Source organism: Lactuca sativa, chromosome 4 (genome assembly GCF_002870075.4).
Source record: "Lactuca sativa cultivar Salinas chromosome 4, Lsat_Salinas_v11, whole genome shotgun sequence".
Taxonomy (NCBI): Eukaryota; Viridiplantae; Streptophyta; class Magnoliopsida; order Asterales; family Asteraceae; genus Lactuca; species Lactuca sativa.
In genome coordinates, this window is record NC_056626.2 from 39,146,062 (window position 1) to 39,159,883 (window position 13,822).

General features: G+C 32.9%; 2 protein-coding genes across 2 annotated transcripts; one reads left to right on the forward strand and one right to left on the reverse strand.

Annotated features, from left to right (window-relative positions):
- The first annotated feature begins 3,434 nt into the window (after window positions 1-3,434).
- LOC111917710 (protein RGF1 INDUCIBLE TRANSCRIPTION FACTOR 1) lies at window positions 3,435-5,067 on the forward strand. The gene is made up of 3 exons (XM_023913377.3): window positions 3,435-3,933; window positions 4,478-4,639; window positions 4,762-5,067. The coding sequence occupies exons 1-3, from the start codon at window positions 3,646-3,648 to the stop codon at window positions 4,987-4,989; spliced, it is 678 nt and encodes a 225-aa protein (XP_023769145.1). The 5' UTR covers window positions 3,435-3,645; the 3' UTR covers window positions 4,990-5,067.
- Window positions 5,068-11,552: 6,485 nt separating this feature from the next.
- LOC111917758 (uncharacterized) lies at window positions 11,553-12,917 on the reverse strand. Its single transcript, XM_023913416.1, has 2 exons — window positions 11,819-12,917; window positions 11,553-11,650 (listed from the first exon to the last, which is right to left on the reverse strand). The coding sequence occupies exons 1-2, from the start codon at window positions 12,915-12,917 to the stop codon at window positions 11,553-11,555; spliced, it is 1,197 nt and encodes a 398-aa protein (XP_023769184.1).
- Between the last annotated feature and the right edge of the window lie 905 nt (window positions 12,918-13,822).

The following is a 13,822-nucleotide window of genomic DNA, read 5'->3' on the forward strand; positions in this document are numbered from 1 at the left end:
CTAAGTTGATGTGTTCAATTGTAGTCTATTGTCAGTCGTCATAAGTCGGAAATCAGGAAACAACACATGAACAGAGAGTATGATTAAAATCCATGTCTTGATTCATATGATATCTAGAATAGAGGAACATATGATCCCTTATCTAAAGGATGTGTTGCTAATAATATCAGAGTTGACAATGACTTTTGAAAGCTACGATTGATAATCAGGTTCTGAAGTCATACTTGCAAAATAATTATTAGACTTATCCTAGTTGAAGACTGTTGGATTAGGTGTCTAAGACCATAACTATTTTGGTATGTACTTGACCTAATTATGAGCATGGTCCTTTTGGGTTGCCTTCACTCATGCAACTTGATAGGATGACAAGAGGAGAGAGAGTAGAATTTATTATATGAATAATAAATTCGTACTCGAAAATGGTTTTATTAATATATTACAGTTAATATATTATTTGGAAATCATATTATTTAATTAGTATTGATCATAAATTAACTTGGTGATCAAAAGAGACTGATTAAATAAAGGGGACTGATATTGCAATTAACTGTTAGTTGCTAGTTGGGCTGATGGACTCCATAGAGTGGAATGGACGAAATTTATGGGGAAGCCCATAAGATTTCGTCCAAGGGCTCTAAGGAAGGAATCCATGGACTGCTTAGGCCTTAAGCAGGAATTAGGGTATCCTTCAGAAACTCTAACAGCCCACACAACTATATAAGGAATCCTTTACATAGGATTTTTGACCCCTATGAGTTTTATGAGAAACCCTAGCCGAAATCCTTCCCTCTCCAAGTCATCTTGTTGCATTGAATGTTTATGATTCCATTAGAGGTGCAACATTTGAGGCGCTAGGATTTCAGAAGCAAAGATCAAGAAGGATTGTGATTGTTATTGCTACATAACAATCAAGGTAAACTTTCTAACCCTATTCATATGTTAGTTTCAGATTTGTATGCTAGTCAATTAGGGTTTATTTCCTTGGTATTCAATGTTGTATGTTTACTTAGAAAAATCTAGATCAAAGCAATTAGGGTTGCATGAACACCATAGGATTGATGTTATGCTCATAACCCAACAATTGATATATGAATCATAAAAACTAGTTAGACGATTACCTCTTTATGTAACTTGTATTACTTGGCCTTTAAGATCTTAGCACCTCAAGTGTGATGCCTAAAATGCTTCACAAAACACCACCAGCATTTGGAGGACTTGAGAGAGAGGTTAGGAACACCCTAAAATCAGTTATACTCTTGCTATATTACTTATGCATCCAATTTTGGGGTTTAAGGGGCTACATATATTGTGTTAGAATTCTAAGAGTCATATATAACCCTAATTGTTACACTTAGGCTTATGATCCATAACTCATGTGGACTAAATCTTCATAGACTCTCACATAAATTTAGCCCATCATGGATCAATAGCCCAAACCATATGTATCAAGAGTTTACATAATCATTCCCCGTTAATTTAATTAGTCTCTTTTGATCACTAAATTAATTCCAAATTAATTCTTGATCAATACTAATTAAATAATACAATTTCTCAATTAATATATTATACTTATAATATATTAGTAAATCATAAATAACCTCTTTTCCCAAATATCCATCCTATCAGATTGTTCTTGTGAATGCAACCAAAATGGACCATGCTACTCTCGGGTTAAGTACATACGAATTATAGTTATGAGCTTAGACACCTAATCGAAAACTTCTTTCTTCTTGTTTCTCCTAATTACACACTGACGACTAGACAGTAGTACGTTAAAAACTCGGTACACTCGATCACTTATCACTCTACTTTAGAATTGTGACAAAGCTTGCTCTGATACATCGACGCTACTAGGTTCGGTTTTAATGCGTGTAAGTTCGATTTTAATGAAAAATTGTTTCTGCAAGACGTGAAGATGTAAACTGCATCGATCCACCACCGAACGAATTAGGGCTTTGGCGATCTACAATTGTAATCGAAGATTAGCATAAACAGAGTCGATCTTATGGTTGGTGGATTCAGCGCTGATGATCGGGAATATAAGGATATAAGATTGGAGTCGTCATTGATGGAAGGGCGAGAGAGGAGATCGATGCAGAGGTAAGAGAATGTGAGGATAATACGAGAGAGAGAGAGAGAGAGAGAGTAATTTACAAAATTTCTATAAATTGGTAATTCATATTTTTTGTAATGTTATTGTTTTATACCATATTTACCCCCAAAGTGTATTGTGAAAAACCTAAACTGCCATTAAGTTAAGTTATAATTACAATCATGCCACTATTGATACAAACCTTTTATTTTTTTGATATAACGTTCCACTTTTAGTTCTCAAGTTCCCGAAAAACTATGAGTTCTCAAATATATATATATATATATATATATATATATATATATATATATATATATATATATATATATATATATATATATATATATATATATATATATATATATATATATATATTAACGGGGGCCCCATAAGGGGTTCGGGACGGTACTGTTTACCCATGTCCTTGCCCCCAAAATTAAAACGAGAGTTAAACTTGCTCCCGCCTCCGATTTTTTTTTTTAACAAATATCTTCCATATGAGATCGGTATCCTACGAGACTTTTTAACGTTCCACTCATTTTTTCCCTTGTCTAGTTACTTGCTAGATCGTGAGTTTTAATTTTATTAATATATTTTGTCTTTTCTAAAAAAAAGCCTAAAATTAAAAATATTGTATTAGTTATATTTACTTTTGATGCTAAATATATAATATTACCAAATTGTTTCTAACATAATCGTATTCCGTATCAATTTTTTTTTTTTTTTTGTTGAAGGTTTAAGTCTTTTTGAAAATATAAATAAATACTAAGATTAGTTTAGGATCAGATATTGCCCTTAAAAAAACAAAAATGCAATATTAATGTTTCGTTTTTACTCAAGTGATTGCATCAAAAGCGAGAAAATGTTAAGTTGTAAAGAAAGTGAAAAAATTATGTCAGATACTTTGGTATCTCATGGGCTTTTCGTCTTCTCTTGTCACCATTAACTTTTAATGTAAAACAAATTAATGATAATTAATGCAGATTATGTATAATCTTAAAATTTGAATTTAAATAAGGAGGGTCATAGATAACATAATAACATTTTAAATCTAAAAATATTTTTATTTGTAATCAGTTGTTGAATTGATAACAGTGTCCTTTTAAGCAATTATTATAGCAAAAAAAAAAATTATATAAAAACCCTCACAACAATTTTAATTTGTTAAAACTTAAAACCACTGATAACCTTTAAAGATTTATTAACAAACATACACATAATAATAAAATTAAAATTTTCAAAAAGAAATATATTAATATTAACCTTTTTAAATTAAAAAAAAAAAAAAAAAAGATGATGGAGTATAATTTCCTTTATTTTTGCCTATTTTTCATAATTAAAACCCATCCTTTTAAAGCTGATTTCTCCACTCGCTCGTCTGACGACTCCTCTTCCATCACCTCATAAAACCCTCATATTCCTTCCATTTCTGCAATCAAAATCAAAATCAAAATCAATGGTTTGCATAATTTCCAATCGATCCATTCATTAATCTTCTCATTTGCTCCAAACTGAATCGAAATTTCACGAGTTCTTCTTCAACGCTGAAGAAGATGATACAACAACTAAAGGCGAAGAGCGAACTCGACGACTGCAAATGGATCGTGAATTTGCTCGAAAGCAAGTTTTTTGGGGCTTGCATCGATCATAGAAACATGCGAAAAAACGAAAAGAATGTGTTTTGCATCGACTGTAATCTATGCTTTTGTAGACACTGTGTTACTGCTTTCAAAACACGATGCCACCACCACCATCGTCGTCTCCAAATCTGCCGGTATGTCTACCACGACGTCGTTCGTCTCCATGACATTCAGAAACACCTTGATTGCTCCAACATTCAAGTAAGTCTGTTTTTTCTCACTCATGTTGATAGAACTTAATCATATTCAAGTTGGATTCGATCAGAATTTGAATTTAAAATTTAAGATATTCCAAGAATTCAGAATTCATTATGATTTAATATAGTTTTAGAATTATAGTATGTAATTATAACTACCTTAATTAAATTGAATTATATAAATTCCATATGAATTAAAGAATTAGATTGAACTATATTTGTCAGTGTAGTTATAATCATATTGACTATTGAGATTTGATTTGATCAAAATTCAAAAGTTAAGATTTCATGAATTTGTTACATTTTGTAATGTAATTATTTAAATATAATATTAAATTATGTGCCAAATTAGTCAAATGAATCGCATGATATAATTTCAACCGAAATTAGATTGATTTGTTATTACTTTTTAATTTTATTAGTGCAATTACTCATCAAATATTGCGTATTCTTGTTAGAAAATGTATTAATTTAACCCTAAATTTTAAATTCAAATCATTGATATTTGTTTTATGTGAGATGAATTTGATTGAATTTTCCATATGTAGACATACAAAATCAATGGTGAAAAAGCTGTGCATTTGAATCCTCGGCCTCAACAACAAAAAGAATCAAAACCAATAAAATCGAAAATCTATGGAACTTATTGTGAAGCTTGCATGAGGCATATACAAGACATTCCAAATCGATTTTGTTCAATTGCTTGCAAGGTATTATATATATATATATATATATATATATATATATATATATATATATATATATATATATATATATAATTTTTGTTTAATATGTTACCATATTCAATTATTAATTTATTATTTTTCTTTAGGTGTCAATGATGGTGGAGAATATAAATAAAAACGAAAGTCATAAAAAGGGGGAATTGTATTCATTTTGTAAAGAAAATTATGACTTCGAGTCGTCTATTTCTTCATCACTTGAATCGGTTGAAGAAAATATACAAGGAAGCAGCAGCTGGTTAATTTCGAATTTAAAGATCAAAAAGACAATAGTGCATAAAAGGAAGGGTGTTCCTCGAAGAGCTCCTTTATGTTGATATATAATTTATAAATATTGTTTTGTTTGCGTTTTCTGAAAAAAAAAGAAATAAGAAATCTTGAACGTTATACTTTTACATTATTCTTTTTGGAATTTTTGGGTTTTTTTTTTATGTCTAAAGAATGAATTGTTCATAATGATGCAGTGTTATTTTGATTTTTGACACAATCGTGTGATTCTTTTAGAAAAACTATACGATATAGATTTTATACATTTATTGTCTTTTGATGAAAGAAAATATAAAATTGGTAACGAAATCTTAGTCACATCAACAGCCCATTTTTGGGGATTAGTGTATAATTAGTTGGTGAGGGAACCCCACATGTTTAGCTTTGAGCCTTTGACTAAATCATTTATTGTTTTATAGTTTCATTATTGTTTTAGCTAATTTGATTTACCGATATAAAAAGTTTGGTAGAATCAAGTGGTGTTTGTTTTAGCTTGGGGTGTGGGGAGTAATGTCAATCCATTTAAAAAAATGTTGTCAATTCACATCAACTCTTATCATAAAATTATTAGATATTAAAAATTGTTACCATGTGACATCCCTAATTTTATAGCCTGAAAAAACTGATTTGTTTATGTTTGTTTTTAAAATCAGAATAATCTTTTAAATAAAACAGTTGTAGAATTTGTTCCCAAAACAAAATGTGATAAGAGTTTATCGAAGCATTTCTTTAAAGAAATGTATTTTCATTAAATAACAAAAGCTCGAGATGTCATGTTTCGATACAGACCAAAAGCATAAACAGTAAAAATAAACCTTACAACAGTCATTTATAACTACTGATCTATAATCCAAAATCTCTCGTCAAGTCCATCAACTTATACTTTTGTGCCACTACCTGTAACACAAAGAAAACTGAGTGGGTCAGGCTTGGGAACCTGGTGACCATATAGGGTTTTCAACCCACAATAATATAATTATTATATTCAAACAATCAACCCAATTACTCATCCCCATTATCTTCTTTATTTCTTAGGATTTTACCCTAAGAATTCAACTACCCGCCATTTATTCATTCCTAAGGATTGACCTAAGGAATTGGCACAAAATCTATTGCTACATAAGGCGCATCTACCAACATCATCCTTTAAGCGCCTCTGCCAGGATTACATCATACACTATGAGGCGCGACTGCCAGGTTTATGACATTCTCTTTTGGGCGCATCTGCCGACATTATCCTATAAGCCCATCTGCCAGGATTATCCTATAAGCGCATCTGCTAGTGTTATGACATTCTCTATTTGGTGCATCTACCAATATTATTCTTATGCGCATCTGTTAGTATTATGACATTCTCTATTTGGTGCATCTACCAATATTATTCTTTAATCATCTTACATACCTCATCATTTTATCACATACCAACTATCTCATCTACCTATGTTCTACCCAACATATTAGTAGATATAAAATACATATACGGTTTAACTCATTTAAAAACCATATAAGACATCCATTCCATACTTATCTCAAATAAACAATAGTATATAAACACATAACACACATTTCAAAGCAAATACTTCATATTTATGTGTTAGAAGAAAGTAACCACACACTCACTTGATCAGAAGATGATCGGACCGCACTACGACTTGTATAAGTAGTATTCTTCAGTAGATCTGGAAGATCTTCACAAAAATTGGCTTCTCGCGGGCAGAGCTTCGGCTCGGAAATTGCACTTCTTGGGATCTTCGGGGCTTCGGGACTTGCTTCGGGGCTCGGCAGTGATACCGGGGCTTCGGGGTATAAGTTGCACGCAAAACGAGAAAAATTGGGGAGAGAAAGAAAGAATTTTGGCAAAAGAAATCGGCAACCTCGCATGCCCTTTTATAAAGGCTAAAGCCTCGCATTACACTGGGTGTACGCTTCGGAAATCGTCACTGCATGCGTCATCAGAGCACTCGAGTGCAAGGCGGGTCACGTTTCGGTGTACGTTGGGCGTAGTGTAGATCAGATTGCTGACTCCTTCGGATAACTATCCGATTTAAAGATTAAATAATATATATTAATTATTTAAAAATTTCAGAAATTCATATTTTCTTCATACGAGCTCCGTTTTCGACGTTCTTTATATTCACACATAGGTGAGACTATACTCTACAACTTTCATTTAGACTTCGTTGGCTAATTTTGACTTTATTTTTATTATACTATTTTTAATAGGCCAGGACAGGAAAACTCCGTTATAAATTCATAACTTCTTCCTCCGACGTCCGTTCACGTCTGTCTTTTTACCGTTGCACTACTATTAACGAGATATTCGATTCTCGTTTAGATTGTTTCGACCAACAATCACTCGATCTTGAATTCGATTTTCGGGCTGCATACTGCTAAGCTGAAACTTAGAAAAATCATAACTTCGTCATACGAAGTCAGATTTGGGCATTTTTTATATGCACACTCACGGTTTAACGAACTCTACGACTTTCGTTTAGATCACTAAGGCCAAATATCGCTCTAACATAAATTCACTATTTACGTCGTGCTTTGTCATGCCGGTTTTGTCGCGAAATTTCGACTGGTCATAACTTCTTCGTTATAACTCGGATTTCAGCGTTCTTTATATGTACGGAATCCTTGTAACATATACTACAACTTAGTTAAGAATATTCATTGAAAATAATATTCTATCAAAAAGTCATTTTTGACGCTTGTCCTCTCTAAATTGACTAACCCTGATCTACGGGCGTTACATAGCACTCCATAATTTTTTTATTCTTTTATGATTAAATTAAATAAAAAACATAGTAAAATATTTTATATTAATTGAAATCACATTACATTAATTAAAAACATAGAAAATTAAAGCTAAATTACTAAAAAATATATAAAAACAAAGAAATTTAAACCTAAATGACTAAAAAAAACATAGAAAATTAAACCTAAATTACTAAAAAAATATAAAAACATAGAATTTAGTTGCGATATTTTTTAAGAACTTGTTGAATTTTTAAAAACGCAATTAAATTTTCCAGATCAAGATTCAGTTACATGTAACCAAGATTTGCAAATGGATCAATTCGAGTGTTTGAAGTGGATGAGGTATTTTGATTTGGATCCTAAGGTTGGAGAAAATAAAGAAATGGGAAGAGATTGGGTGTTTTTGTAGTGTAAAATGTATGTAAAATAAGTATTACTTATAGTTGTAGTATGTTTTTTAAATTGAAAATGAACTAATTTTTACTTTTTATTTTATGGGTCCAATAGTACTAAAAGAAACAAAGAAAACAGTAAAAAAATCTATTGTCAGCCCCTTCTTCTTCTTGATTGGTTGTCTTCACACGTCTTACCAGCAACATCACAACCAAACCACCAGACACCGGGGTGGTGTTCACGTGTGACTTGGCTGTCCAAGTCAGCGTCACACGTCCTTCACCCCCCTCACTCCGGATAGCCTTAGGCTTCAGGGAGTCGTCATGAGTGGGTTATGAGTGAAGATGTGGCCATGTCACTATTTAACCACTCCACAACAAATGCATTAGATTGTGGATATGATATTCACTAGTGGCTACATTATGAAGAGGCAAAAGAGAGAGAGAGAGAGAGAGAGAGAGAGGAAAGGAAAAGAAACCAATCAAATCAATCGTCTTCCTCCACACCCAAGCCACCGGCCATTAGGGTGGTGTTCACGCGTCCCTTGGTCGGACACGTCCGCTTCATGCGTCTTCTTCTATGTCCACTCCGAACAACCTTATTAAATGCTTATTTTTCGAGATTGTGTTGTATAAGTTATTTTTTTGTTTTATTTTATAATTTATGAGTTTATTGTAACTTACACTAAAAATAAGTCGAGCTCATGACAAATAAGTCAGAAAAAATGAGCTTGTAAAAAATAAGCTTGAAAAATAAACCTTGAATAAGCTAAAAAAACATCTCCTAAGTTAGTTTTTTATATAATTATTTTTTAAGTTTTTGGGAAGAATTTCCGACTAATCATCGATCCAAAAAATTTATAATTAACTACCGTTCTTTTTCATGTTCTTCTACAGTAATACAACATAACCAAATGAAAAATATATGAATATTTTAAACAAATACATGCATGTTATAGTATTATTTTGTAAAATGAACCGGAACATATGTAACGACCCAAAATCTAAATAATTTTTTTCATTTTCAAAAAGGAAATTACATCCATAAATTGTTTCCAAAATCCATTACACCTTAAACATACTCAATTATCAGAGTAACAATATAAGTGAGTGCGGAAAATAGTGGAGAGTGAATGTTGCGTCATCAAGCCAGACTCTTCTTCTTAGTACCAGAAGTACCTGAAACCACAATACAAGCTGTAAGTTTTGCTTAGTGAGTTTCCCAAATACCACTAACATACTATCACAAAATACCACACAACATACATATGCTTGCCATGGGCTACCTTAAGGTCTTTTCCCTAAAATTCCATGAGCTACCCCCATGGTCTGACATCTAAGTGTCATGGACTATCCCCATGGTCTTTCCATACAAGTGCCATCGGCAACAAGATGCAAAACAAACTTTTTGAAAATAAATGTATTTTCTTTTTTATTTTTTTTTCCAAAATTGGGTTTTTTTTTTGTTTTTTTTTTACTTTTTTGTTTTTTTACTTCTTTTTTCTTTTTCGTTTTTTTCTTTTTTGCATTTTTTTAATCACTAACATGAATATATTTTTTATAAAAATTAAAATTTTAAAAACAAAAAAAAAACATAATATTTAAAATCTAAAATTACGATTACAATTAAAAAACATAATTTTAAATCTAATATTATAACTAAAATATCATTCAGATTACTACTAAAACCACATAACAATCATAATTAACCCAAATATTTCTTCCTAATTTGTTCCTTCATCATTTGCAGCACTGCTAGATCAGCAGGCGCCAAACTCTCCTCGCTCGTCCGAATAATTGACAACTAATGTGTCGTTAGTTCCCTCTCTTTTTGGTCCTGCTTCTCCCGCGCCTGCCTTTCCAGGAACTCCAAATAACGACATTTCAACTCATTTTTTTCTTTTATTAATAAATTGTGTTCGTCGAATTTCGCTCTCATTTCCGCCGCCTCTTTTGCTCTCCTCTCCACCTCCTCCGCATGTCTTGCAACGCGCCTCACTTTGTCGCGTCCAGGCGGTCGTCGTGATGGGGATATCTCTTGGATATCATCCGGGATCTCATTGTCGTCGGCGTCTAGGCCGATGTTAATCCGTGCGTCTGACACGTCGACCGAGCTAGAATTGCGAGACCTTTTGGATTGAACCTCCGACGATGTAGGCGTTTATTCCACTTTGGATCCGCTCGCAACAATTCCCATGATTTTACAAAGTCGAAAACATGACCCATTTCAACCCGATATTGTTCCTTAGCAGATTTGAACAAATCGAAGTCGTTGGTTCCGCTTTGTTGTTGCGCCTCAAGCCGGTTGTAAATACCGTTGAATTTGCTACACCGCTTAGCTATCATACCCCATTTACTGCTCAACATGTCATTTTTGCGATACAAATTTTTCTTTCAAATAGCGTGAAACTTGTCGAACACCAAGCAGCATTGTGGAACGTCTGTATTTTCTGTTTCTACCGCTATTGCTTTCCTTTTTGATTTTCCTTTTCTTTTCCCTTTCCTTCTCCTACTACCTACCGCTTCCACTTCACCCGATTGTTGTGTCGTAGACGATGGTTGGTTGGTTGGTTGTTGCATCGAAGCAAAAGAAGGGAAAAGATTCTGTTGTAAATTTGGGTTTTGACCAAATTGATTTTGTTGAAGGTAAGGTGAGTTGGGAAACTGTAGTGGCGGTGAAGCGGGATTGAAAGTTGCGCCTTGGTATGAGATTTATGGTGAGCCTTGAGACTATAAAATGTTGAAATAACCTTCATACCCCACAAATCTGAGAGGCGAGGTTGTGTATAGTTGTGTGTTTGGGTTTAATGATGGGAAGGTGTTTGGGTTTTGCTCCATTTTTTAGTAAGACAGTTTATAAAAGTGTAGATAGAATGTTTAAAAAGAAGTTAAATTAAAATGAGTATATATATATATATATATATATATATATATATATATATATATATATATATATATATATATATATATATATATATATATATATATATATAGGTAAAAAGGTAAAAAAAAAATTCTTGGTTTGAATTTGACCGTTTTCAAACGGTCTAATAGTCACAACGGTAAGTTTTTTGCCGTTACACTTCATTTCCATGGCAACGAGAAGCGGACGACGAGATGCAACGAGTTTGGGGGGGGGGGGGGTTGTTCCCCCTGTAACGGCGACGTCGAGAACAGCCACGTCACCCGCGTCGTTACTCGTTTTGGCCCATACCGATCATTCTAAAGATTGAAAATGGTTACCACTCTAAATTTTTTTTTTTTATTCTTTTTGTTTTTTGAACATTATATTAATTAAAAAACATAATTTATAACATGCATTAATTTTTTAAAACATAAAAAAAATAAAAGCACATTTCATTAATTAAAACATAGAAATTTAAAACTTAAATTAGTTAAATTAAACATTACATTGTCTAAATAAAATAAAAATTAAAAAACATAAAAAACATAGAAAAATTCTAATCGTCGTCGTTGTCGTCACCGGTATCATCCGCCTCGTCGGCACCATCGTCATCCTCCTCATCAACATCATCGTCGTCTTCACCGTTATTTTGCCCTTGAAATTGTCATTCCCATATGTATTCGGTCAAATCATGTCGTATATTGTGATGTGTTTCACGGTATTGTATTTCCTAAACCCTTGAGAAGTATGCGGGACTGCCAACTTGTATTACTGCAGGTGGGTTAAGTATATCGTTTGTGGTATATGAGCAAATAGCCCTACCCTCTTCTTCTATTATCATGTTATGTAAAATAACATAAGCAGTCAACACCGTTCTCAATTTGTCTCTGTCCCATGTTCGTGCCGGATGTTTGATTATGTGCCAATTTTGTTTGAAGACTCCAAACGCCCGTTCTACATCCTTCCTTGCAGATTCTTGTGCTAACTTGAACATTTTTCGTTTATCGTCGGCCGGAAATGTGTAAGACTTGACAAATGTAGCGTATTCTAGATATATCCCATCACCTAGGTAATACCCATATTTGTATTCATTTCCACTGACAACATATGGAATTTCTGGTGCTCTACCCTGTAAAATATCGTTAAATATTGGAGACGCTTGGAGCAAATTCAAGTCATTGTTTGACCCGGTCATACCAAAGAATGCATGCAAAAACCATAGGTCATTTGAAACCACCGCCTCCAAAATAACAGTCGGCACCCCATGATCACCTCGCGTGAACTGGCCACACCACGCGTTGGGACAATTTTCCCACTCCCAATGTGTACAATCAATGCTATCAAGCATCCCTGAAAAACCATGTTTCGCTTGATGCGTGACATACAACTGCTCGACATCGCTTTTAGTCGGATGTCGCATGTATATGTCATGGTAAAGCTCTATGACATACTCACAAAATAAATATGTACACTCTCGACCCGTCCTTTCAGACATTTTCAGATACTCATCTGATGTGTCTGCGGTTATACCGTATCCCAACTGTCTAAGAGCGCCCGTACATTTTTGTATTGTAGTAAAACCGTGTTTACCTTTAACATCCCATCGTAATTGAAAAAATTCATAATTACATGCCAAATCTCTAGCTATACGTAAAAATAAAGTTCTACTAATACATAAACGTTCTTTGAATTTTGATAGATCATATAAACTATCAACGACAAAATAATCATGTACCAAATGTTCATGTGCCGCCTCACAATCCCGGTTGATCCATTTTCTATGCTTCTTCTCGACGTTTGAACTTTCGCCCCTCTCATGTACCACGTCTCGTGTCGCGGATAACAACGTATACAAAATCAAATCTTCATCAGAATCGTTATCATCGGAAGACGAAGAAATTGGAGGTGGAAAATTATCCATTTTAATTTGGTTTAATGTGTGTGTTTGTTCTGAAAAAATGTGGGTGTGGTTTAGTGGAAATTGTGGTTAAAGTGGATGTATATACAGAGAATTTGAAAAAATTTTAAAAAAAAGTTTTTTAATGAATATAACGGTCGAATATAACGTTCGAAAATTAATTGGCCAATCAAAGATCTCGTCTTCGTCCGTCTTCCGCCTCACGCCACACGCAGCCCACCGGACTTGGGGGCGGTGTTAACGCGTGGGAGAGGGTGTCACCTCAACCCAAGACGCGTGAAAACGCTCCCATACTGGGTAGCCTTAGTAGACATTGAAAACTCTTATCACTCCATTATTTTTTTAATTTTTTATTTTTTATGAGTACATTAAGTGAAAAACATAATTTAAAACATAATAAAATATTATATATTAATTGAAACCACATTACATTAACTAAAAAACATAGAAAATTAAAGCTAAATTACTCAAAAAAACATATAAAAACAAAGAAATTTAAACCTAAATGAATAAAAAAACATAAAAAACATGGAAAATTAAACCTAAATTACTAAAAAAACATAGAATTTAGTTGCGATATTTTTTGAGAACTTGTTGCATTTTTAAAAACGCACTTAAATTTTTCTGATCGAGATTTAGTTACACGTAACCAAGATTTGCAAATCAATCATTTGGAGTCTTTGAAGTGGATGAGGTATTTTGATTTGGATCCTAAGGTTGGAGAAAATAAAGAAAATGGGAAGAGGTTGCGTGTTTTTGTAGCATAAAATGTATGTAAAATAAGTATTATTTATAGTTGTAGTATATGTTTTTTAAATTGAAAATGAAATAATTTTTACTTTTTATTTTATGGGTCCAATAGTAGAAATGAAACATCCCAAAAATACAAGCCAAAAAATTCGTTTGAA